Below are 27,268 nucleotides of genomic sequence, written 5' to 3' on the forward strand. Positions count from 1 at the left end.
TAAGGGGCACTACATCCCCCCAGGGTCTGCCCTCCTGCCATCACCTGTGTTTGTAATGAAAGAGGATCAGCAACACCACCCCCAAACTGACTGATTTTTTAGTGGTTCCAATGCCTGGTGCTCATGAAGGAATCGGGAAAGCAAACAGTGATTTCCCAAACTCCTGCAAAATCCAGGTGAGTGGATGCAGCTGAGCCATGTCTTTCCTAAGTCTGCTCAAGTGGTGCATGCCCTCCTCTCCCCCCAGCAGCAAGAGTGGCATCACCAAAGGTAGTTTTTCCCTGCTGGCAGAGGAAGCAGTGAGCCATGCAGAACACTGCTGATGGCTCCTGCTCCCTTGGAAGAGCTGTGAAAGGAGAACAGGGAAGGCTCCATTAAGGAGCGTGCGTGTGCTACGTGTATTCCTCCCTCCTCCCAGCCCCAGGAGGGGCTTTCTCTCCAGCCTAGAGGAAATCAGACCTCTGCAAGTCTTTTTTTTTTTAAAGCTTCTGTTCAAGATGATGCCCATGGCCTCGGCTGGGAGACAGACACAGCTACACCAAGGCAGCCCAACCACGCTGCAGTTTGGAATTTATTAGAAACAGCTGTCAGTACATCCTTCTAAAACATTACATGTCAATGTGCTTTATTGCAATTTTTTTTATTGCATTTTTTTTTGATCTAGAGCAAGTAGGCCCAGGATGCTTAGTGTCTGGGATTTAAAAGCCCAACCATCTAGTAAAAGAAAGTACAGCAAAATTGTAACACACCCGGTGACAAGTACAGTGTTGCATTACTGAGCTAGAAACTACAGGATGACTTGTCAGAAAACACTAACATACACTTGGTTTCCTTATGAAGCAGTTTGTTTCTTTTCTTTAAAAGTTAAACTACATGAATTCCTTTTTTATTTCTTTTCTTCCCCCCACCCCCCTCCCCGACTACACCATAAACGACAGAAGAACAGATTTTACACAAATAACAAACAAGAGTACCAAAGTTACATGCTGGAATTCATCTGGAAAACAAAATAATTCAATAGCTTCTGGAGAAGCAGGTTCTTAACAGATGCAGTTTCCCTTAAAGAAAAAAAGAAGTCAAAGAAAAGCAGAAACATTGATGCAAAGGTTGTACAAAGGAGTGTGCTGTTATTTCAGCCCTCGACACAAGATCAAACACCCACTCATGCTTTACATTGAACCACACCTTGTACAAAGAGTCCACTCACAAAGGGACACGCACCAACACCACCCATTGCACATCAGCTCTGGACAGGGGGCACTGAGGGGCCACTGGAACGTGCAAACAATCACTGCATCTCACAGGAGAGCAAGAGGGGTTTCTTTTGCTAAGCCTTTGCTTGGGACACGGTTGAATGCTTTGTCCCAGAGTAAATAACACCCCAAATCAACTCTGTTTACAAATATAGTAGCAACCCCCCCGAGGAAATCCAGAGTTCAGCATTTCAGAAGCACATATGCAAGATGAATACAATAAACTCCTTTTCGTTTGACAAAAAACCAACCCAATTCTGCCTAAACACGTGGCAGAATGCGCTAACAGTGAGTTTTGTTTTATTTTCAAGGGGCAGTGCCACTTACAGCTAATGCATATAAATGTGTACGTGAATATATTTTACATATATCTATATACATACAGTACATATACACACACACGCACGCGCACACACACACACGGATGATGCAGACCATTACAATCCCATGGTGCAATAAACAGCCAGATATACAAAATTAACAGGTTTTCATCAAACAGATCTTTGCTGGATGTAGAAGTCACTCACAAAAACAAAACAGATTCAAACCCTGACCCAGCTGACTGAATGTGAGCCCCCCCTGCTACCTTGGGGCAGCTCGGGGCTGGCCCCAGCATCCTGCAAGCCCCTGCTGGGGGGTGACAGTCACCCTTAGAGACCTTTTCTTTTGTCTTTGGATGCAGGAACTTTCTCCAAATGATCCCGAGCCTCTTGCTACAAGCACTTGGAGAGTGCATGGCAGCAGTGCTGCTGGACACAGGGAATGTCCCTCCCCTCATTTGCCAATGCCAATCTCACAGAAGCAATCCCAAGGGAAGGCGGTGGAGGGGGCATCAAATTAAAGCTGCTTTCTCTAATACAGGTTGATCAACAAAGTGGGGTTTTTCTACCAAAAAGGGCCCGTCTCACTTTTTTTTTCCTTGCCTCTGAAGCTCATATTACATTTTTTAAAGGCAAACTTTAGAACAAATGGTGAGTCTAGTCATAAAATAAGGTGAGTCTATGCCAAAAGCAATTTTAAAAATGCAAATTCTGCATTAATTGTATGGAGCCAGCCCCAAAGACCAGCACTTCAAGCACTGTCATCATCTAAACAGTTAACAAGCTAAAGCTCCCAATCTGCCCCTTTGAACAAACAGGAAGGAACTGAAAAGATTTCAAGAGAGATTTTTCCCCCCCTCATTCGGTGGAAAGTATTTCTGCCCACAGAATGCAAGATTCACAAAAATGTTGGCCAAACTTCACGTAACCCCGTCCAAAGCTGCTGCTCACGCAGGGCTGAACTGGCCCAGCCTCCCGAGGAACAGGCCAGCTCTTCTTTGGGCTGGTCCTTCCCTTCTCCCAGTGCCAAGGGAAACAAGGGGATCAGCAGTGCAAGCTCCCTTCCCATACAGAAAGGGCAGCAGCTCCTCAAGGACTTGTACCAATTCCCTAAACCTCTCCTGCATGCGCATTTAAGGAGATTACAACTGGTTATTCCAAAGGGAAGGGTCTGCTCTGGCATCTCCTCTTATTTCATGGTTCCAGGCAGAGGTTTCTGGTTCATGGTCTGTCTCCTGCTTCATCAAACTACAACCAGAGGGATGCTTTAGGGTGCTGATCCTTCCTCTCCACTAAAGCTATTTGCTTTGAATGCTGAATTTGAGCAAGCCTGACCCCCTCCCCTCACAGCATTTTTGTTCTTCGGGAATGTTATTTTGATTCTGCTATTGCAAAAGCAGAGATTGCAAATCAACCATAAGGAAACTACATCTAAGGAAACTTGATTTTAAACACGGTCTAAACAAAACAACCCCAAACCCATCATAGTGCTTTGTAAAACTGCATTTTGAACCTGTCTCTTACCCCTTCTGATCCACAAGCAGTACCTGTTTCATGTCTGCACAATGCAGCAAGCATACAAGACTCACTAACATTTCAGATTTTTATTCCCTGTTAGTGTAACAAAAAATAAAAAAATAAACAGACATTCAAAAACAGAAGCGAGATTGTTCAAGTACCAAATAAGGGGCTTTTCCAAACTTAAAGTGTGACACTCCTATAGCAATTCTGCTGTTTTAAACAGCCACAGCGTTCAGGTACAGACATGGTGCCACCTAAGCCTGCAGAGAGCCCAGGATTTGGGGCAACCAAGACCCTCATCCTTCTCCTCTCCTCCCCAAAACAGCACTAAGTGTCAACATTCATTTCCACAGTCCCATCACAGTTGCCTGGCTTTGCAAGGGAAAAACTTTGATGTTTGCCCTGCTGTGACTAGAATTCAGCTGTGATTAAATGCAAGTTTTTCCCTGGGAATGGCTTTTGGTTGTGGAAGTCTTGCTAACACTAGTGTCAGCGAGAAAAGAATCAGGCCCATCACATTAAATGGAAAACTTCTTGAACATCTGCCACCTCAAGAGAGATGAGTGTGGAAAGAGCATTTTATTTTTGGCATAAGACAAGGGGCTATACTGGATACAACTCTAGATTGCAACTACCAATGGTGCAAAGCAGCAACTCACTTACTGCTGATGAGAATGAAATAAAAACCCCCAAAACTAGAGCACTCCAGTATCAGAAGGTGGACAATTGCACATTACTGCTTCACACATTAGTGAAGCATCTGTTGGGATATCCTTCTTGTTTCTAGCTTGGTTCTTCCCATGCTCAGATTACTTTTAATCAACAAACAAACTAATGGGAAAAGATTTATAAGTTACTAACTTCAAAAACATGGCACTCGTGGCTGATACAATGGGGCCAATGGCAACTGTGGAAGCAGACCTGATTTCCATCCATACCAACACAAAATACTGAAACACCCCTAATTCCCTGCAAATATACTTCAAAACAGATTAGAAGAAGCTGTGCATATTTGAGTTTCAACATCCCCTCCCCCCTCCCCCATTTAACACTGTGCAAAAGTTATTTATTCAACTCTACATATATATTTAATACAACATGGGTCAGTGAGATCAATGTTCCTTTAACTGCAGCCTGGTACCAGATGGCTGCTACGACAGTGAGGCTACTTCCCCCTTTCCTCCTGATGTTCTGACTCTTAAAATTAAAACCTTCTCACATCTTACTGTTTTAAAAGAACTTGAGTTTCTTTGTTTTGCCTCTTTGTTCACATTTCCTGTATTTGTTTCAAGCTTAACAGCTGCTTTTCATCCTGGGGTGTAATCCTGCACCTCACAGGCCCATTTCTGATTTCTCAGTCATGCAAGTGTAGAGCAGCTCCTGGAAGCTGTGGGTTCTCTCACAGGTCTAATGCTACTGAGCAAACAGAATTAGGCCAAGCACAATGAGAGGTGCAGGACCAAGCCCTTGCCTCATAGATCACACCAGCTACACCTGTCAGTTGATTTTATAACAATTTTCATTTTCTCTATGAGTGCAAAATAGTTGCAGAAAGAATCTGTGCAATAGCACGTGCGAGTCAATGGGGAACCATGGCAGCAGCTGGGACTTCAGGTGCCTAAACCAACACAGGGAGAGACAGTGACAAAACAGCCTCAGGAGACTGCTCAAATAATGGAGCCAGTAGAAGGAATGCAGGCTTGGTCTGCCCATAGCCCTGCTCTGAAGGTTTGGGAAAAACAGAACTTCAAAGAACACTTCAGGATGGCTTATTGGCCCTGGCTCCATCATTCACAGCAAATACATCACCTGTGATCAGCAAAAAGAGCTCGGGGAGCAAAGGGCCAAGAGTCCCAACTCACTCACACCACGATAAAGCCAAGCTACCTTCACAGATGCTAATGGAATTACACTGTATTTACCTTGGCAGAGCCAGGGCTGGAGCCTGGACCAGACCTCACAGGATCAATCAGATTTCACTACAGGGAGACTTCAGACAGCCCTGCTCTGCTATCCTGCTGCTGTCAGGACTGCGAGGGTGTGCCAGGATTTATGAGCCTGGAAGTAGACTTGTGCCTGTTTAAAACAAATCTGAGCCCTACCTGAAATTGGGGCAGACCTGAAATTGGGGCAGATGTGAAACACTTTGGCCGGGTTACCTCTGTTACAAAAGCAGGGATCAGAAATATGGGTCTCATCAGCCTCAAATGTTAACACTGTCAGTAAGAGAGTGCAGAGAGATCACAAGGGCAGGGAAAATTCAGACACCCCTCTCACACAGGTTATTCTGCAGGCATGAGGCACCTGGCTATCATTTGTGCCTTTGAACTGATTTCTTTCATTGAGCATTTGGTCTCAGCCCAGCATCAAGGGAATGCTAGATGCCTGAGAGGTGTGAGAATGGCAGCTGTACAGCTACCAGATTAGAACTGCAAATTAGCCAAGAAAAAATTCCATGTCCACAGACCACTGAGGAAACCATTCAAGATTTCCACTAACAGCAAAGGCTATGTCTCATTTTTCCTTTTTTCCTGGGGAAGTAGAAGGGACACACAAACAGATGTGGTTCATTTTGACATAGCAGCTTATGTGAATTTTATTCTTCTCTCACACAGTTTTGAGATTTAATTAAGCCTTGTAGGGTATTATTTAAATGAGAAAAGTGGCACCTACAGAATTCCTTGCCTGAAGATTGCACTCTGGCCAATTAGGAAGTATCTGGGATGCGTCAGGGTCATTAGTGCAAAATAAAAAATGTCATGGCATGCCAGGCAACCAGACTACCCTTCCTGCAATGGCTGTCAGTGCTCCAGCCTTGTCACTTCCCTACTTGTGAATTCAAGACATTCAGTGAAATAATACTTCTAGTGTAAACAATATACATCAACAAGCCTGGCACTACTGCCCAGGCATTACAGAAAAAAGCCATTGGAACAGGAAATCAGCCCCAGGGTCAGAAACGGGTCTCCAGCATTCTCAGACCTGCATGACTGTCTGCTTCCTGTCCTGCACAATGGGTGCATTGCAAGGGAAACGCTTCCAGTAATGGGAACAAAAGTAACTTTCAAGGTTGCACGCTGAACAATTACTTTGCCAGTTGTGCTTTGATGCCAAGTGGTTCAGTTTGCCAAACTTAGCTCTTTTTCATTTTAGAAGCTTAAGGAATGGAAATAAGCTGCTTTGTACACTTTCCAGGGAGGGGATTTATTTGATGATTGCTGTAGTTGATGAAGCCCAGGACTACCCGCTCCAGTATTTGACAGCAGCCCTTGCCAAAGGATGGTACCAGACATCCAGTAACTGAGGAGTATGGCTCTCATCCCTTCCTGTGTTTTGCATCATGTCTAAAATAACTACAAGGGAATTTAGATTATACCAGAGTAAAATCTTGCTTGGCTGCAGTGGTGTGAGAGTTCAGAACCCAGCTCGCAAAGAACAAATCAGAGGAGATCTAGGATTAGCATGCTCACTTCTTACAACTGGGAGCAACTATACCCCACCAAAGAACTGGGTACAATAAGCCATCCAGGAGCATTTGATTACACCGACCTCTTCTGTACCAAAATCAAGTGTTACAAGAGTCTGTCACTGTTCAGCAAGAGACCTGCAGCAGGTCAGTGCAAGCTTCATTCTGGTTTACATTCTGAAGCACAGTATCATTAAAACTCTGGAAACAGAATCCCAAGCTGAGGAACAGGAGGGAGGGGGAGTGAAGAAAGAGGAGAGTGAGCAATTACATCAGATCAGACAAATTTAGTGTTTTGAAGCCAGACAATGTTTAGTTTTCCTTTTATTTGTTTCAAGTTTTGGTGCAGAAAGTATGTGCGGATGCTAACGCAACCTCCCCTGTAAGTGCTCGATCTAGCAACGAACAAAGTTTTGGCATGTTCAGTTTGGTTATGTTTCCTTTAAGCGAAGACCTGTAGTGCCATTGAAACCAAAACTTCGTTACTGTTGGCAAAAAAATAAAGCAACTTTCCTTTTACAAGCATTTTTCCATTTAAATAAAAACCTGAAGCTTTCCCATAATTCCTTTGGTCTTCTCTCACCAAATTCCACGCTACCTCAAGACAAGCCCTCTTTTGGAAGTCCTGCTGAATCGCAGTGAAGCTGCTAAAATTAGCAGAGAAGAATTGCTGTGGCAGAGTTTCCCCCTAGTTTGTTGGGAGTTTAAGACTGAAAGACATTACCAGTGCCTCGGGTAGAGGCTTCAAATTGTGTCTACTAGAACAAGAGAAAACAAAATCCAATTAGAAGTTCCACTGAAGGTGCCTGGCAAAAAATCATCTCCATAAAATGATGCTCTGCTTCCAGTATTTTCATATGCGTTGCGTTGAGTTTATTCCCCTCATAAGGAAACAAAAGTATCGGTGTAAAAGCACAGCTGAGCTTTTAAGGTAGCACCAGGACACCTACACCCAAGTTGTCGTCTTGTTGCTGCTAGGCCTCTTTTTGATTCACATTCACAGAATCACTTCTTGTGCAAAACAAGCAGTCTAAGGAGAAAGAATGCCCTCCGAGTTCTAATAAAAATCGTAGAAAAGAATCCAAGATAAGCCAACACTTTCCTCCTCCCCAAAATTTACCTGCAGAGAGAGGGGGGCATCTGTGCGTAGACAGGATAGGCAAGCCTGACATTTAGGGAATCATTGTGTTGGACAAGGGATGTCTGCTGGTAATGAAGAACCAAATCCTTAAGTGTGCTGTACAGGTTGTACGGTTCTGCAAACCCATAACCTCTTGGAGTGCTGTAGATCACACAGTGTTTCACCTCTCCATCAGCTCTGCAAGGAAAGGAAAGAGGAGAGTTTAACATAAAAGGACAAACCCAAAGTGACAGTCTATTAACAATTAACTAATGCAGCATCTCCGCCAGTCACTGAATTACATAATGGAAGACCCAGCAGATGCAAGTGGAGGAGATTAATATAGTCTGTGAAGAAACAGGGCTTCAGGGCATGTGATTAAACACTCTTGCATAATAATCCACATAAGAGGGCTCTTCCACCCCAGCAGTACAATTCCCTACTGCATTGTTGTCCAAATGGTCCTTGGGAAAAAAGTCAATAACTGAACCAGGAAGATGAGCACCCGAAGTCAGCAATGACTTTGTGCTCAACTCACCTAGAAACCTTTCCACTAAGCAAAGAAACCAAAACCCACAAATTATCAGGACCTACAAAGTATTCCATGAAACACAGGGGCTAACCTTCCATGTGCATTTTTTAATGTTAAGCATGGGACAGGTTCAAGCTGATTCATTATCTGAAGCCATAGTGACCGAGTCTCTAACTTGGCAAAGCAGCTACTGGAGCACAGCGATTCCAAAGCAGCCAGAAAAATTTATCTGCCAGAAAGATCAGGTGTTATGTAATCCCTGTATTGGAGCCTGTTACAATCCCAGTCACATGTAGGAACAGGTTACTTTGTGCCACCCCTTTTTGAGCCTGTAGCATGATCCCCACCAAACAAAAGCATCTGATGAATCCAACATTTGAGTGACTGTAATGAACAATGGAATGTTCATTACATCAACAGTAATGGAACACAGCAGATACTACAGTCTTCAGTTACCTTGAGGTGCTAAACCTTCATATACTCATTTCTCAGACTTGTGCGCAGAAGCAATTAACCTCATGTGAAATAAATCAGTGAAAGCCATTTTGGACTCTAGGACAAGCTTGAAGGATTTTTAGATAATGGAGTTGGAGTATTTCTGACCTTCATTACACCAGCATAAAATGAAGTGAAATACAAGAAATCAATGTAAGGCTGTGTGAATGTCATCAAAGCTACTGCTCACAAATAATCCTCTGAAGCATCACCATTACCTTACACACACAAGACAAAGATCTAGAGTTGGGCATGTCTGAAAATGAGAATGGAGGATGTCACACCTGCTTTAGTTCTTCCCATGTGTCCCTTAGCACAGAAGAATATGGGAGAATTAGGCCCTAACTTAGCCCTTACTACAGAGCTTCAAGTTGGGATATTTCAGACCTTTGTACCAACTACTGTGGGAAGTGCAGAGAGGCTGCAGGACTACAGCTATTGCACATTCAAAGCACATTTTTGTAACAAAGCTTTTACCATGCCGGTTTTCCTGCAAACATGCAACACATTCCAATGGGTAGGCCTAAGCTAGGCCTGGCTTTTGTTCTCCAAAATAAAGAGCTTTGGTAGAGATTTATGAATTGAGTAGTTGGAACAAAAAGGAAAACAGACTTACACCACAGAACAAGCATAACATCCTTTCTTGCTACTCTCGCGAATTAAAAATGCTCCGTCAGGTTTCCCACAGAGCAAGTCTTCTGCTTGGACACGGTTGAGATCCCCGACAAACCAAGTTTTCTCATCATGATGTGGCAGGTTTTCATCTTCTTCATTCACAAAGTATGTGCTGAGAGGATACATTTGTTAACCAGTGATCAGTAAAGGAGTTAATAAGCAGAGTTATTTTCACAGAAATCATACAAAGAAATACCAGAATTGCCCAAATTGGGAGGTTGGGCTCCTAACAAACATATATTAAAGGCTTCCACTTAGATCTTAATTTTAATCCTACATGTTTTAGCAGAGTTGCTGCCTCACATGACATCACATGACTCCAGACTTTTATTGAGAAACTGGTAGTTTTTGTTACCAATCCCACAAGAGAAAACACTTACTAATGGAACACTTCTCAATAAAATCATATGTATAGTGACACTTACTCATCAATATTTTCATTTTTGATCCCCAGCCAGTCATTTATTCGCTTCTGTCTCACCCCCTTGTGATTGAGCCATCTGCCAGAAGAAGAGAACATTTATACATTAGAGCACATGTATGGGTCTTAGTAAGCAAGATGAAGCTCAGACACAGGAGAAACAGTCTGTGTCCAGCCCAGGGACATTAGGAGCTGGATAACTCTGGTGAAATCAAATGTGGGTATAAGCAATATAACAGAAAAAAAGTACTACCATCTGTTGTTTTAGCAACCACAGGTTTTGTTTATAACTAATTTTTCTAAATTCTTTATTTACAGGAGATGCAAATTGTGCACCTAGTTGTGGCTGGCTCTTTAAATAATGAAGTCATGAAGAAGCCAACCAGCTCTCAGACATCCGCTGCCAGACTGTAGCACCTTAACATCAACAGAACTTTGGTTATGAAAAGAAAATTAAACTCTCATTATCCTGATGGAAACAGCCATTAATCAGATTCATCAGAGACACTATTCTGAGGTATGGGTCAGGCTTACTTACACAAGATACTGATCTCTGATTTTGCGGAGCTGAATTAGGTCAGGCTTGATGCTGTTCATTTTCTTATCAGTCTCCCTGTTGTCCAGAGCTTGTTTCTTCAAGTCTTGTTCCAGGCGCATTTTACTGTCATGGATCTCACCCAGGCGTGATTTTAATTTTTCGTAGTTCATCATTATCCTGCAAATGAGTATGAGAGAAGAGGTTAAACCAGCCCAGAAGGACTGAACCTACTGGTAGGGCTTACAGAAGAGTATCACAGAACTGCCATAACAGTAACTCCTCCCTTTGACCACCTCATCCTTACATGAAAATTACTGTATGAGTGACAGGAAAGACCTCTTGTCAGAGGGCTTGCAACCTTCAGTTTACCTTAATATATTTCCTTCTGGTAGAGATGCAGGAAGAAATTCTCTGCAGGAAGCTAAGCTAGAACAGATTCCTCCCTCACTGTCAGATTCAGTTTTTGTTGTATCAATTATGCAAGCCCACTACAGGCATCAGCAATAGCAAGATTTCAAACGCAAACTTCAATTACTATCAAGAGCTACAAGGAAATAATGCTGCCTGTCTCTTCATTCAAGATTAGTTAGCAGATTTTGTGTGACTCAGGAAAATTACATCTTTTGCTTCTTAATTGTCTTTACTCAGAACGAAGCACCTCAAGTGCATAGTGAGATTGTTACAGGTAACTGTTCCTGGTCCAAAAACCTCATGAATGTGGTTCATAAAGCACTATGTCAAGTGAGGCATTATACCTCGCCTTTTCTTCAAAGGCCCAGATACACCTTTTTCTGCTAATACCCTCTTGGAAGGGCAGTTTCAAACAATGCACTCACTGAATTTGTTAGATGACAGCTACTAAACAGTGATCTTCTCTGAAAGCAACTAAAACCAACTACGGACAATGAGATTTACCAGATTTATGTACATTTCACAGTTTGCAAGTACAGAGTTCTCTGAATTATATTCTGAGCAAATCCAAATAGAAATGGGATAAACAAATTAAATCATATTTCCTGTTCTTTCCTGGTCCTCATTCCAGTATCTTGATTTACTGAAGTTAAGAGAGGATAATCCAGAGATTTCCCAGCTCTGCAATTCTTTGAGAGAAGAGAGCTTTACTGAAGGCTGAGATACCTTGAGGGAAGGTCTCAGAAACACTGAGCTTACAAAGTGGCTTATATGATTTATATGATGCTGTAATGGCAGTGTCAGTGTGGACACCACTGTTTCCAGGTAAGCAAACAGAACCTGAGAGCTCACCGCTCAATTTCTTTGTCGTTGCCCTCCCTGCGGAATCGCTCGATGTATTCTTTGCTGTATCGCTCTTGTGAGTGGCACTGCTCCTCAAATATCTTAATTGTTTCATTAAATGCTTCGATTGCAGTTCTCTTCATCTGAATTTCCTGTGTGAGGAAAGAGTCCTTCATCATTTGTTCATAATACAGATGACAATGCAAGACTCAATTACGTTCCCTAAACTGACTGAGAAGATGATACTTTTTCCCCCCACTTAGTTAAAATAGGATTAATCAGCTTTAAATTCAGTCAAATGTCTGAGTAGGGTCAGGAAAGAACCAGGCAGACTTACTCCCTGTAAGTCTACCCTCCTCCCCTACATGATGCTCTCTATTAGGCTGCAAACCCATCAAACATTTTAGTCATATTTTCCATCTTAGTTTGCAGGAAGACTGCCAGCAAACCTCCTCCCCATACATGAACTATCTTATTTTTCAAGAAGCAGTCCAAATACTGTATTCACACTTCCTTAATGCATAATATCTGGTAACTGACTTGCACATGATTTCACAAAAAACCTGGACAAATCCCGCTACAACTCTCACTGCAGCATGTGGCAGCTGGAAACACTCAGCAGTATAAAGCTTCTAAGTGTTGGCCTTCTCCACAGCTTTTCCTTTATACTAAAAAGTTCAGCTCCTCTTTGCCCCACACCATACCTCTAGGACTATCAGCAACAAGCAACATTCACTGTTTCCATCAAATATGAAACTTCCTTGTTGTATTCCACAATTTACTAAGATTTTTTTCTAATATTGCCTTTATTAGCCTTAACAGGATATAGAAAAAATTCTTTGCTTTTTAAACAACAATGAACACACTCTACAAAGAGCCAAAGCAGTACCAACCTGGGATGTTCTGGTATATTCTTCATACAATTTGTCATACTCTTTGCTCTTTTCCTGATACTGAGCATGGTATTCTTGAAGCTTTTTACCTACTGCATCTATATTATCTTCTTTCACCAACTGATCCTGCACATACAAAGAGCTGTTAAGTCTTCAAGCAAAGCAGCTTTTCCTTAAGAGTATTCATTTGTCCACTTATGCATATTTGCATTTTACAGACATTAGTGTCATGTTTTATAATCCAGTTTCTAGAGAGCACTGTGTCTAAATCTGCCTTCCTTTGTGAAACGTGTTCCACAGTTTACAGACACAAGGAACTGGAACTATGGGACACCAAGGGCCGTGCCAAAATCCTAAACTTCCAAAAACACACCACACCTTATTTTCAGGATTGCTATCCCCAGTTCAAGAAAGAAGGAAGCAAATTGCTTAGAAACTTCAGTTAAAGAACAGAGTTTGGGGTTTTTTTTCCTCTTCTAAAAAGCTCTGCAGTTCTTTTTCCTCAATGCAAAAACGTGTTTTGGGCTACAGAATAAAAGTTTAAAAAATATTCTTGAAGAATTTAGATGGCTATGCACAGAGTGAATAGCTGCACAGCTCATATGGGTTGCACTGGCGACAACAGCACTCAGGGGGTTCACCAGGGTCCATGGAGAAATTAAAAAGTTTCTCAGAGGTTCAACTCTGCTGCCTGTCAGGGTTTAAATTCTCTGTTGGGCTCAGAGGGAGACTGGAAACCTGATAAAATGTAGCAGCTTAGATGGTTGGACAATTTGGAAGATGCAAGTGAGGCCAAATATGAAAGTTTTGGGGAAAAAAAAAAGTCCTGTTTTCAAAAAAACCAACCAACCAAAACAAATAAAAACACACACAAAAATAAACCACCAATAAAAAAAGATTATACACATCTGCAATTTTTTTCTGGTCTGCACTAAAAGCCATTGGGGTCTGCTGAAGCTCTTACCTGCTGGTACCTGGACACAGGATACATCAACTTCACGTCGAGCTTGGGGTTGTACTGAGCAAGGGACTCATTGCGGTAGTGGTTAATGAGCTCCACCACGGAATTAAATGTCAGCGGATCAGAAAAGCCGTATTTTCCATCCCGATGGTAGATCTTTATCAGTTTGTTGTTGCCACCCTTCCTGTAAAGTACAGTCATTCAGAGGTTTTGCTGTGTCCCTCCCATCCCTGATCAGCACTAAGGCTGATGACACCAGTGAAATTCCTGGGCAAGTGGCTCCCACACTGCACACCTTCACGGTGATTCTTTACACAGCAGTAGTATTAAGTAGTTTAAGAGTCAATACACACAGAATTATCATCAGATTATTTGAACAGGAACAAAGCCCAAAGTAAATCTCTTCCTATGTGTTCATTCTGGAGCCAGCTTATGGTATTTAAGTCCTAGCTTTGCCAGAAGTTTTGCAAGGGAAAAGGAGAATTTTGAAGGCTGAATAAAGGAGCTGTAAGAAAACCCAAACCCATAATTTCCTGCAATTCAGGGTCACTAATAGTATACAACAGAATACAGATTTATACAATTACTAATGAATCTTTTTGAGTTATGTGTGCTAATACAGGATACATGAATTTACAATATCCTTTGAGAATTACAAGATGGTTGTACATGTCGTTACCCAGATTTATATAGTCTAGTGGTTTCCCCAAATATAGTTCTGATCTTTTTTCCTTTTTTTTCCAACAACAGACTGTTTAGACACTGTTCTGTCCTTCTCCCGTACTTACAATTTTGCCTCCTAAAGACAAAAATTCAGTAGAATTCAGTAAAATAACCAAATCATGCCAAACCTTGGCACATAGCCTGTGAACTTGGAGGCAGAAGTTAAAGCAGAATTTTAACTACACCCTTGGGATCAAACCAACCACTAAGGCAATGGAATTTCAAGGCAGGATCAAGTACCTGCGTATCACAGTAACTCCCAAGGGTGTGCTACAAAGGCTGTGGCTTCTGTGCCTCACCTACCTGTCCCTAACAATCAACCTTGGGAGCCTGTCAGAGGCAAGTGGCTGGGCAGGCTGGGCAAGGCACCAGTGGCAGTCACATGAGGTTTCTGCCTAACTGCAGCAGACAGGGCTGGGGCAGCTCTGGGAAACCTGCCACGTGCAGACATGAAGAAAAGAACATGGCTCCAAATCAATATTCCCTAAACTTTGGATCAGAAAGCACAAAATACTCTTTTTACCAAGACATTGTGTTCAGTTCTCCAGAGCTGCATGCTGATGAGATATTCAACACTCTCCCATTAATCAAAGGCCTGGTTTACAAACACCTTTTTTATCTTAGCAGTTCTGAAGCCATGAAGCACTCCTGAGCAGCTCTCCTCCCTGAGTCCCATCTCATCCACACAGAGATCCTCAGGGTAGTACTTAGTGAGGCACAGGACTCAGTGCACAGAGCAGAACTGACTGTCAGACCTGGCTCTTCATTTGCTTGTTCTGTGATGTGCAGAACTGGGAACATCTCTCAGCTTGAGCCACATGAGCTTTACACAGCCAGGGCTGTCACTAGAATGGCAGCAGCTCCTCAGGGCTTTGCTGAGGGGACCACAAGTGCTCAGTGCTCACCTCAGTGTCAGAGTGTAGTCTCCCTGCATCTTGGTCGATGCGTCGCGCACCAGGAATGTTCCATCTGGCATGTCTCGTAATTTGTCATTGACTTCTTCCCTGGAGAATGGAAAGGGAGGCAAAATTAGAAGTGCTAAGGACATGACCACATTTGCCACAGGTGAAACATCTGACCCAGCAACACCAACGTCTGCAGAGTTTGATCTCTGTCATGCTCAGGCTCTCCAGTTTTTTAGGCCACCTAAAGCAAGTCTGAGCTTGTGTAGCTGTACTAAAGAAAAGTAGCTGCAGTCAACTGCCACTTAGGAAGGAGTCTCTGTTTAAACAACAGTGGCAGCTGTGACTCAGTTCACAACCTTTCCCTTTAATCTGTTCAGGTTTTAAAGTCCACACTGGAACAGGTGCCCTTTGAGAAGCCAGTCTTGACCTCCTAAGACATGGTCTCTAGAATCACAGCTCAAAGGTGCCTAGAGTTTAGCACAGTTTTAGTCTCAAGAGGCTCATTATTGGCTTAACTCTGATCTTATTTACAGCCCTTTTAAACCACTACAACCTTGCTACTCGCAGTGCAACTTTTCCTTATTTACAACTGAGGCAGAAGGATACTCAGTCCAGAGCTTTAAGCTAAACTAAGAAATCTTTTAGTGAAAGTGAGTACCTGTAAGCATTAAGAAAATTATTTCAGCTGAAGAGATATGCATCTTGCTTATGAGCATTTCACCCAGATTATGTATCTCACTTTATAACAGCTCCTTCAAAGGTTTTGGAAGCCCTAAGCACTTTTTAATACAATAATTTGGAAACTAAAGTTTCTCAAGTATCCTCAATATTCTTTAGGTGCTGTAGGAAGCCTAGCTGAATCTTACAAAGAAAAATCAACAGCAGGTTTTTTTGTTCAAATACTAAGGAACAAAAGTATTCAAAAGAATAACAAAAGAATAGCCTTAGCTTTGATTTAGCTACCTGAAAACTATTTTGTTAGTAAAACTGACTCCTACTGAGTATCACATGCTCATATCCATTTACTCCTCTCAGACCATTTTACAGATTGGACCCAGTTAACTTCTTTTTGAATGGACAGATAATGACCTGCAGGTTTGGGCCTGCAAGCTGCACCCTGGAGCTCATGACAGAATTTTCAGCACAAGTTCTTGACTGAAGAACATTGCTCCTGCCCTGCTAGCCTGATGCAGCCTGTACCTGCTGGCTGCCAAACCAGGGTCATAAACAATTCCATCTTTACATAAGCGTGTATCAAGTTTAAATCTAATAAAGCCACTCCAATGCGATTTGCAGTGCATTAGCTCCTGCCATCGTGGGCACTGGTAATTGAGGGACAAATCCACAGTCAATAAACTGATACCAATATTGAGCAGTTTTAAACAAACTGTGCTTAGTGGGTTTTGTGATCAGGTTTTGCCACTCTGCTTCAGCTTAAAATTAACAGAAAAATATCTCTGCCAAGGCTCTTCAAAAGCAAGATCTACAAGGGTTGGCTTTATAAAAAGATAAGGGTGGTACAATAAAGATATGAAAACTTTATCTCCCTTCTCAGAACGCCAGTGAGCTCATGTGGCAAACACACTCTTCATGCCTCTATCTGCCTAAGTGCTTCAAAGTACTATGTGCACAAGTTTGAGCAATTCCTGATCACACTCCCAGCACACTCGCCTGTCCTCTTACAGCTCCAAATTCTAGACTCTTCAGAAGTGCCTTAAGAGGGTAAGAGATGACTGAACATTTCAGTTCTTTTATGCAATTAAGTATATAAAAACAGGTCTTTCATTTTCTGAACCTAGCCCAAGCAATCTATTTTCTCAAGTGCATAAAGAAGGTTTTTCTTAAGAGGCAAAACTTATATGGTTTGGTTTGTGTCTCTATCATCTGCTCAGTATAGCTGGATGATGGTTAGCATTTGTAAGAGCTATTTTTCATATCACTATGTAATAGAAATTAATACAGCTGAAATTTTAAACAAACGTTCAAGAAACCAAAAATAAGAGTGCAACTCCTTTTATCCTGAAATATTATTTTTATACTGAAATTATGTTGAACTGCATGCATTCCAGGATTGCATGCTTATAACTCTTTATTAAATATCAGATTCAGAAGCATTTATCTTCTTTTTAAAGACTGTATATGTGGGCAAATTTAGAAACTCAAAAATTACTGTCACCAAGACCGCCAATATCTGCACCAGAAGAGCAACAACTTAAATATCCTGAATCTAGCTGAATACTTTCATTTAGGTGCTTTGTCAAGCATGGTCCTAAAGCATTCCCTTCCAGTAAAATGCTGCCTAAAATAGATATGCTCTTTTTGTCTTGAAGTCTAGCAGGCTTATCCTACTTTTAACAATATATATTAATACCTTTTTAATTAATATATTCTAGCAATATTGCTTACCTTGAGATGTCCCCCCAGTACCACTCTGCTTCCTGCAGAGAGAAACTGGAATTGTCCTTTATTCCATTTGTATTGACTGGAGTCATTGGTTTGGGGGGCTTTGGAGGAAGAGCTGAAAAAGAAAAACAGATTAACAGAAGGTAAACAGGAGAAAATAATCACTAAACTGTTAATGAAATACTACAGAAAAAAAAATAAAACAAGAGAAAATGTGCATCTTGAACTCAGCTTTCAATCTCTCTCAAACCAAATGGAACTTGTAATCTTAAAGGAAGTCTGAAGTCAACTGTTCCAGTGTGATCTGAGATTTTTTAGTATCAAATGCTTGAGGGAGGGGAAAAGTAAGGAGTATGAGGAAATGTGAGTTTTTGTTAAAAGAAGACTGGTGCAGGCACGACTACAAGGGCAGGTGCCGCCTAAAGCTCCACACAAATGACAAAGGTGTATTGTGTTTGAAAGCCACAGCCTGGAGAGCACTGGGCACCACTATGGAAAAACTCCATTTACTCAGGCATCAGCAGCCCTGAAGCCAGCCCACAAGAGCAAACAGGTGAACTCTTCAGAGGGAAAAACACTGCTAGAGAGCAGTGGTGGCTGGGCAGGGCTGTATCTGTCACACACCCAAGGTTCATGTTTTACCTTGGGTTTGTCATTTAGGTTTCTGTTTGGAACAAAGACTGTGACTCTTTGAGTACTACAGGACAGGAGGTGATAAGGGAAGGGGACAGGGGACGATAGGTGACTGTTAGAGTGCCTGCATTGCTTTGCTGAAGTGCAAGCTGAAGTGTTTACCACAGGAAAGGGGATGCTACAGATGCCCAACAGACAGGCAGAACTGGTGCACGCCTGCCCAGAATTCCCCTATCCCAAATCCATGGCAAACAGGCTTTTACTTCCATTCTCAAAATAGGTTACACAATATAAGGGCATACAAGATACCAAAGCTGTTTCTGTTTGGCCAGTTGTTGCTCGAAGAACTTTATCATGAACCTGACTTTAAGCCCTGAATCAGTTAATTCAGCAGCCACAGGCACGTTCATGTACTGGGAGAGACTAGTCTGTGAGCAGAAATGTATTATACATTTTCTTTTGGAAAGGTGTCCTGAATGCTCTCCCCTGTTTTGCAAAGACTGGACGCTTCATCAGGAACATTGCTACCGAAAAAGAGCATTTTTTAAGGCATTTCAAGAGAGTGTTTTACAGAGGGACAGGTCACATTCTCATTCAGAGCAAGAAAGCAGCTCCACACATTGATTTGCTGCTAGCAGGTTTCTAAGTCAGACCCTGAACATCTGCTCGCAGCCCTGTGCCCTCGCCATCAGATTACACAAGCACCAGCGAGCAGTGACACAGTGACAACAGCCATCTTTCAGATGCACAATCCCCAGGTACACACAGGAACACAAATAAAGGCAGCAGAAAGAAGATTTTGATCTCCAGCTTGAGCATGGAATGGCTCAGCACTGAGAGGTGTGCTACTTGGCACCATGCAGCTGCTCACCTCCGAGCCACACCTCCCACATGAAAGAAGAGAAAACAGGCTTCCAACTGCAGCTCCAAATACCATTTCATGCTGAATATCCAACACAGTAACTTCACTGTTCTCTGACAAACCAGTAGATGCTTTAATTGAGCCAATCTAAACTAAATCTGAACCTTGACCCAGACGTTTGCACCCTGGGGTTGCTGACCAAACACCTGATTCAGATAGCAGCATTCATTCTGCGGGACCGAGCATTAAACCCTAGCATACAGGTTCTTTTTATGGGGTGAGCTGGGAACTTTCAGGTGTGCACACATCTAGTGAGGCAATAACAGGTCTTGTTGTAAAAGGAAGGTGAAAACCTCCAGATTCAGTGAAGCAGCTTCCTGGTTAGGAAGTTTCAGTTATTCCTAGCTTAACTACTACAGTTGTTTGTGTAGCGCACAAGTATTTGCACAAAGCACTATTGAGAGTAAGACATGGCTCCAACCCTACTTTGCTGGAAGCTCCCAGCCCCATCCAGGGTCAAAGGAACACATATCCAGGCTAAGCCTGTGGAATCAATTGCATTGATTGTGCTGTTCCATCTCCCCCTTTCAAAGTTCCTGAATTAAGAAATGTCATCAGGTCCTCCCTGCTCCCAACATCACATCTGGGACAGGACAGCTACAGCAGCTCTGAGTCTCATCAGTGTCACAGTAAATCTGAGGTCAGAAAACCTGTAGATTCACTCCAGAATCTTTTGTAGGCTCTGAGTCATCAAAAAGCATATTAGGTTTTACATAAAAATCACACAAGCGTGCAGAGAGTTCTTAGAAAACTGCACCAGCACCTGCAATTATTTCAAAGGGACCTTCAAATTAAGGCCTGGACATATCGACAACTTCAAGGTATTTTACAGTGCCTGTTTTACACTGGTTGTAGGGGCTTTCCAGAAAGGGCTTTCAAGTGTTCTCTAGAACACTTAAATACTTCTCTAGCCCTCCTTGTAAGATTAAGTCTTGCTCCTTTATGCACTGTGGGATTATTTGGCAGCTTTGTTAGGGCTCACTCCAAAGCACTGGGTGCAGAAAAGCAAACTAACAAAGACCAGAAAGGTAAGGAATGAGAGTTTGGACTCAGAGCACTAGACATTACACCAAGTGTCCCTACTACAGGTGGGAGTTTCTCCTTTCCCTTTATAGGCAGATATCAGTTCTCACTATCAGGACGTTGCCTACAGAACTTCATTCTTCATGAGAAAACTGGAAGGAAATTCTTTCAGGGAAAAGAATAAGGCTTGGACCAGTTCCTGGTAAAACCTGACTCATGGAAGTCAGTCCTTTACACAATAGACTTTTGAAAAATGCTTTTTAATAGCTTGCACATTTCAAAAATACAAAACTATTTGCAAGGGTGGATCCTGTTTCCAAAGAGCTATGTATCTAATTCTTTACTTTCAATGCTTTGAGCTCTTTGAGTCACAATAGATTTCCCCCTGTACTGGATGCAGAACCAGGCCCTTGCTCTTGCTTTGCCCCATAGGCCAACATGCCCATCCATTTCAGCATTTCTTGGCTACCCTCTCATAGACTTTAGTCTGTACCAATGGAGAACACTCACAAAGGTAATTTAAAAGCCTCAGAGCCCAGCCCTGTGATGACAAAGGGGAATATTTTGTAATGGCATGGCAAGTCTACTGCAACTGAGCAGCATCCACCACACTGCTGCTCTCATAATGCTGGCCAACCAGCATTGCTAAGAGAGGCATCCTAAAGGAGTTTTTGCTTAGTACCTAGATGGTACTAACAACCCTGCTAGGGGAAATCCTGTGCTGTTTCTATGAGAAGCTACAGAGAGCCTCAAAGAGTCTACAGATTTTGATTTTAAATTCAAAAGAATTCAGTTTTATATACCTTACTCAATGAATATTAGAGATCTAAAATCTAGAATAAAGTAAGATAAGACTGTCTTGAAGTCAACAGAAATGCTTTCAAGAGCAGCCGTGTTTTTTTCCGTGTCACTGAATCCAATTCTGATCTAGCCACAGGCACAATTTTACTTTATCTCAAAACCAGCTCTGATTAAAGTGAATGATCCTGATGGTTTCTTGCCTCCTTTTTCCTGGGAGAGAAACACTGATCACAAGTGATTAACAGCACAACAGATCTATCTGTTCTAATAAAGAACCTTCTCTTTGCACCAGATACCCAAGCATCCTGCCCCTAGCATGTCTCTAGGACAGCTTTAGAGCACAGCTCTTTCGAAACACCAAAAGGTGACAGCTCAGTTGTACCCTTCACTCCCACATGAGAACATTCCAAAGATCAGGTTCAGCCCTCAGTGACCGCCTGGCAATGAGAGCAGACTGGCTCTCCCTCATGCATTCACGGGCATGTCTGGTTTTAATTTCTTCAGCAACTGTAGTTCCTTCTTTCTAGCTTTCCCAGGCAGACCAGCTTGAGCTAAATCCCAATCCTAGCTTAGTGTCACTTAGAAGGGTGAAATAAAAATGAGCTGGTGATGGAGCAGAGGGATGGCAGCCAATGCGTGCCGGGCATGGGATCGGATGTTGCTGACGTCAGGCCCTGAAGGCTGCTGTGCCATTTCCAGCAGGTACAGCCACTGTGCAGGGCCCTGGAGAGACAAGCCCATGGACTGGGCTCTGCCAAAGGTAGTTCTGGGATGCTTTCTTGACTGTGCAGAATTGTTTTTTGAAAAGGTGACTTGTGACTTTAACTGAGCTGACTCTCTGAAATTCAAAGCGCCTCCAACACCCAGGCGGACAGGAAAGCTGGCAAGTGTCTGCAGTCCAACGCTGCTGTGTTTCTTTTAAAGTCTCTCGTAAAAAATCCTGGGCTATATTGGTCCTCAATTTAACTGCAGTGGAGTAGGCCGTGACTTCAATGAGATACACACATTCCCCAGTCAGGTTTTGAATAAAAAATTTTACAAGTTTACATGATCTAAGAGCCACCAAGCCCTGTGTGTGAGGGTTTTCAGTGGCACTGATTCAGGAGGAAAACAGGAAGAATGCCTCGGTTATCCAAGTGCTATATCCTGTGCAGTACCCAGTCAAGCAGGCTGTTTCTTCTCTGGCTGCACTATTTGCATACAAAATTAACCTGCCAGTTAATTAAACTCTAATTTTCACTTTTAAGGCAGATGCCACTTAATCTAAGAATGGCTCCACAACTTATTTCTTCCAGTATTTTCCAAGAGCTTCAAACTACATACTTAGGAGCACTGCAGGTTTAAATGCAGCATTACATCTACCTTACTGTTACAAATAATCACAACTACCAAGTACTCTGATAAAGTCAATTTTAAGTCCCTCAGCACTTTCATGGGCATGTTTACTAGCCTTCTTTCTGATGCTCTCAATCTACTCTCTCTCTACACTGTGACAAGCAGAAAACAGATCAGAGGATTTCCAAGACAGTTACTCAGCTTCAAAAAGGCTGATGTACAGTAGATACCCTGCAAACTGCAATATAAAGCTCTACAAAGTGTCATTGCTATGGAAACATGCAAGTAATCTGTGGTTAGGCCAGCTAACATTTTTAATGACATAGTCCTTGAGGAGAGAAGGGTTTTCCCTTTGGAGATATAGATGAAGACTTGGAATGAAAATGTAGGCTAGCTTTGTTGAAAAGAAAAATTCACCCCAATCTTTAACTGCTCTCTGCCGTCTTACTCAATTTCTCAAGCACTCTTCTCAATTTCTCTAACAGAGTTCAGGCAAAGCCTCAAAATCTTTCCCTCCCTCAGGAGTCCCGTACTTGTCCCTGCTGCATGAAAACCCCTCAAAGATACCTGTGAAAAAAGCACAGGCTTGTGCAGAGGCTTTCCAGCTGACAAAGAGGAGGGTGGTGCACACCTGCTGACAGCAGCTGACTCCCACCACTGGCAGGTAAATGATCCTGGCAGCTCCACATCTCAGCTCTCCTGCCAGAGCCCTTTGCAGAGCGTTGAGCACCAACGCCCTTCGGAGCTGCCCTTCCTCAAAGGGCAGCTAATGTGCACGGAGAACTGCTCTGGGAATGGGGAAGGAAGCTCCTTGATGGAATTATTGCTGGCTACAGAACCTCAGGCATGCTCACATTTTCACTCTCCTCCCCAAAATAGGCCAGATGCCAAGGAGTAAGACATATTCAAAGAATTGAAGTCTTTCAATATCTCATTACAGAAAACAGCAGACAAGTTGGCAGAAGGCCAGGCAGGCTTCCAATGAAAACATTCCCATTATAGCTTTGCTTATGTTTCTATGAACTTTCATAAAAAACAACACCTTTAAGAAATATTTCAGTTTTTATTAATTGGCTTTTTTGATAAAGATCTGTTTTGTTTGAAAACTCCCCAGCTATCCAGCCCTCTCCCACACCTCCCAATCACTGTTTCACCTCCTACAACCCAACAGGCTTCTGCTGCACTCTGTTCCTCATGAGCATCCATAGCTACTGCACAGGTTAAAATATTATCTGCTCTGGGGCACCTGCAGAACAGGGGACAACAACAGTCTGTGAAGAGGCTGGATCAAATTCAGCATTCCCTTGGGCATTTCAAAAGCATCTCTCACTACTTTGCAAGGCCTGTTACTTCGCGGGCTGAGACATAAGAAATGGAAGATGTTCATAGTCAGATAAAGGACATGGGGATCTTTGACTTCTGTACCAAAACACAGCTTCTCCCCTTCATTCCAGCCTTTGCATGAAGGTGCAAAGCCAAAAATCCCTCAGCTTCCCAATTATTTTCATTGCCCAAAGAAAAATTGTTTTCCTTCCAACACAGAGCCCGGTGTAACTGCTGCAAAGCTACAGCAATGTCAGAGGTTCCATGATCAACAGGGTTGAGGTGACTGTCCCAAAATTAACATGAGGAGGGTAAAAAGGATAAGTCCTCTTTCACCTACCAGGCATAATTAGCACACTCTTAATGAACTGGAGAGGTTTTAGAACTTTTGTCATGTTTCATCACTCAAAGATTATCACTACCCAGTGTCACATGCCTGGCTCACACAAGGAAGGAATAATTTTATTATATAAACAGCAGGCCCAGGCTTTTGCCAACTCTGGATGAAAGTCCATGACAGACATTTTATTGCCATGAAAATTTCAGATATTCAACAAGAATATTGTACATTACAGTATCAAATGTCAGGTCCAGAAGGCTATACAGCAAAAGTAAGTGTAAAGTGCAAGGAGCAAGGAGCTTCTCTTCTTGCTTTCTAAGTGAAGCAGCTCCTCATCTGCCTTCACAGAAGAAACACCACAGCATGTTTTCTACTCCTCCACAGGCAGAGTCTTCAGAACACTATTAAAAGTATTGTTTGGTCAATATGCGGGAACAGATTTTTTGACAAGAGCAAGGAAAACACAAAATTCAGCATAAGCAAAGAAGTACAGTAATTGAGAATGAAGAACTGGCTTTTCATTGTATCAGACAGAGAATGAAGTCAGGCCCCAGCAGTGACAGCTATGGCTAGGAGACATACCAAAGCAAAAAGAAAAAGATCTTTAAAATAATAACTGATTTTAAATAATAAATAATTTAAATGAAAACAGCTCAGGGCTGTTTCCCCCAGGTATTTCAAAGACTAATCATCCATCCAGATGTCAGGTACAAACCTCACAGGGGATCCAGTTCACAGAAATAACTGGTGCTACTGAGAAGTTGGCTGCACAAGAGGCTATTTAAAAATAATAATACAGCTGCAAATGCATATGATTCTTGCTGCTCTAAGCAGCATTTTATTTCAGCTTACCACTAGCTCCAATCTTTCAGAGCAGTATGTAAAATTGTTCCTCACACAGTACCTGTCCTTGTGCTATGTCAAACCATTTTCTAGTTACCAAAGCACAAATATTTCAACACCACCTAAATTGCTAAGAGTGAGCCATCTAAATCAAGATCAAAAGGTGCATTTCTAAATCAAGACTCCAGAAGAAATTTGAAGGTAAAAAAGTATTCAGAGGGAATCTGTTGTACACTTTGTCATGAGTCATCTTTTTTAAGAAGCTTGATTTTGAAGGAAGCTCCACTGAGGCAGAAGTCCCAATCCACAGGGGGGATCCCACACAGTGCCTGCAGCAGAAGGGGAGGTTCAGAGCAGACATGGAAGAGTCAAGCCTGGCCATTGCTCATGCTCAGATTTGATCCCCTTATTCAGTACATGGTGATTTTCAAAGTATTTTCATGAAATACATTTCAGATCAGCAGCTTGACTTCTCTCACTGCCCCAAAACTTATCAGTGAGACTGTACTATACCCTTCAAAACAGAAAGGATCTTCAACACTCATCTCATTGATTCAAGCTGCCTTGTAACCTTCAAGAGGCACTCTTGGAGACAGGAGATGAATCAGGGCAATGAAGCCAAAACCACCACAGACTTCTAATTGGACACTTGGGAGCAGTTCCTTGAGGGACAATGATGTAGATTCTGACAATGTCCCCAGGACAACTGCACAGGGCAGAGCAGCAGGAGTACTGGAACACAGGGCAGAAATACAGCCTGGGAAATTCAATTGCAATGTACAAATTCAGGTTGTAACAGACAGAACTTAGAGGCTCAAGTTCAATATTGTCAATGAACTTCTCATCCATTTTATCTCTTGGACATTTTCCTGGGACAGGTGTTGAATACAGGCCCTACTGCTCACACTCAAAAAGCCCCACATGTCAACAGTGAAACAAGTTCCCCCCATTACAGCAATTTTTCTTGAACTCCATTGCAGCAGGTGTACTTTCAGGGGTTTTGTTTGGGTTTTTCAAGGGGAGGCATGCAAGGAAGGAAAGAATTCCTCCAAAAGAAAATATGATTGTGTGCAGCATCAGATTTTAGGGACTCCAGAGACAAAGTTAGGATGAGGCTACAGAAGGTAAAAACCTTAAAAAATGGCTCAAATATTCTCCTTTCAAGGATTAGAGGAAGAAACTAACAGAGAGCAAGCAGTAGTTAACAAAAGGAAAGGATTATGTTTGGAAGGAGAAAACTGACCTGAAGCACAAGAGTCACAAAGTGACACTGAACCAAAAGTCAAGTTATTCTCTGGCAAAGGAACAAACAATATTAAGGAGTGGATTGGTATTTTTATAATTCTTCCAACCTCACCAATTTTTGTGCAGAGAAATGTGATCTTTTTAAGCCATTTCTAGGTAACTATTGGTCGTCTTCAGGAATATCTGCTTTTAGAAGTAACATTCCTATGAGCTACCAGTAAAATCACAAAAACTGGAAGAGTCTGGATGAATGCTGGAAGCAGTCACAGGCTGAAGCAGCTGAAGTATTTCATCTCCTTTTTCAAAGTGCTCGGGATGGAAGGCATCCATCTTGAGTGTGCTGCTGCACTCAAAGCCAGGGAAGATCCTGGATCCTGTTCAGCCACAGGAAAGCTTCAGAGCTCATTGTGCTTCGGCATCAGGATTCACCAGGCAGCTGGTTGGTGTGCAACAGGGCAGCTGGAGTCCTTTTTGGAAAGGGCTACAAGAGGCACCACCTGCACTTTGCCTTTTTTTTTTTTTTTGGTACTGTATGAATCTTTGTAAAGCTCCCTGTATACAGGCACTTTTCTTCAGAACTAGAAAAACTTAAGATACTGGAATATATTCACTGGAACATTGCAGAATCTTTGTCTGTTGAGTGGAGGACACATCAAACATGAAGGGCAATGAAAATATCTTCTAAAGAAGTTACATCCCCTCACACTGTTTGGGGACCCAGCACCAGCTCATTGCTATAGCTTATATTATATGGAGAATCAAATTCTTGCTTACTTAGCTACTGTGCAGACTTTAACCTGTCAGAAGAAATGAGATAAAAAGCAGAAGAAAAAAAGACAATCTGACTCATTTCCATAGGGGCACTTAGTACATGAGCAGAGATTGTTCCTTAAGCATTACTCAGCAACCTACTTTACAAAAATGAGTTTTCCAAAAAATCCAGCTAGAACACACCTATTGCTTTAATGGGACTGAAGCTTCACAGCAAACTGTTTCAACACAGTTAACAGTCTTTCTAAAATAATAATAAAGCCTAAGCTTTAAAACACACAGGGCATGCTGATAAAAGTATTCTTTATTCTTCTCTAGCTCTCTGCCCAAAAAGTGACTCACTAAACAACCAACATGAGGTGATGTAAGGCACCCAACTGTGTTCAGTCCTGGGTGCAGATGTGTATGACCAGCTATGCCTCTGTTTTCCCAAGCTGTAGAGCAAAGATAAGCGCAAACAGCTTCAGTCTGGAAAAAGATAATCATGCAGGCAATGGCAAAGACAGAAGACAGCTCTGCTGGTTGGGAAAGCAACAGCCCCACAGAAAACTC

General features: G+C 42.3%; 1 protein-coding gene across 2 annotated transcripts in view; it reads right to left on the minus strand.

Moving 5' to 3' along the window:
- Window positions 1–553: 553 nt before the first annotated feature.
- Window positions 554–27,268, minus strand: part of PIK3R3 (phosphoinositide-3-kinase regulatory subunit 3) — a 78,699-nt gene continuing 51,984 nt past the window's right edge. For both annotated transcript variants that reach the window (XM_036388331.1, XM_036388332.2), the window contains 9 exons: window positions 17,484–17,595; window positions 15,078–15,176; window positions 13,453–13,633; window positions 12,489–12,614; window positions 11,605–11,747; window positions 10,342–10,518; window positions 9,808–9,882; window positions 9,324–9,494; window positions 554–7,878 (listed from right to left, as the gene is read on the minus strand). In XM_036388331.1, coding sequence (XP_036244224.1) covers window positions 7,677–7,878; window positions 9,324–9,494; window positions 9,808–9,882; window positions 10,342–10,518; window positions 11,605–11,747; window positions 12,489–12,614; window positions 13,453–13,633; window positions 15,078–15,176; window positions 17,484–17,595 — 1,286 coding nt within the window. In that variant the 3' untranslated portion in view covers window positions 554–7,676. The remainder of the gene's footprint in view (window positions 7,879–9,323; window positions 9,495–9,807; window positions 9,883–10,341; window positions 10,519–11,604; window positions 11,748–12,488; window positions 12,615–13,452; window positions 13,634–15,077; window positions 15,177–17,483; window positions 17,596–27,268) is intronic.

The sequence above is a fragment of the Molothrus ater genome, chromosome 9, assembly GCF_012460135.2.
Source record: "Molothrus ater isolate BHLD 08-10-18 breed brown headed cowbird chromosome 9, BPBGC_Mater_1.1, whole genome shotgun sequence".
NCBI classification, from domain to species: Eukaryota; Metazoa; Chordata; class Aves; order Passeriformes; family Icteridae; genus Molothrus; species Molothrus ater.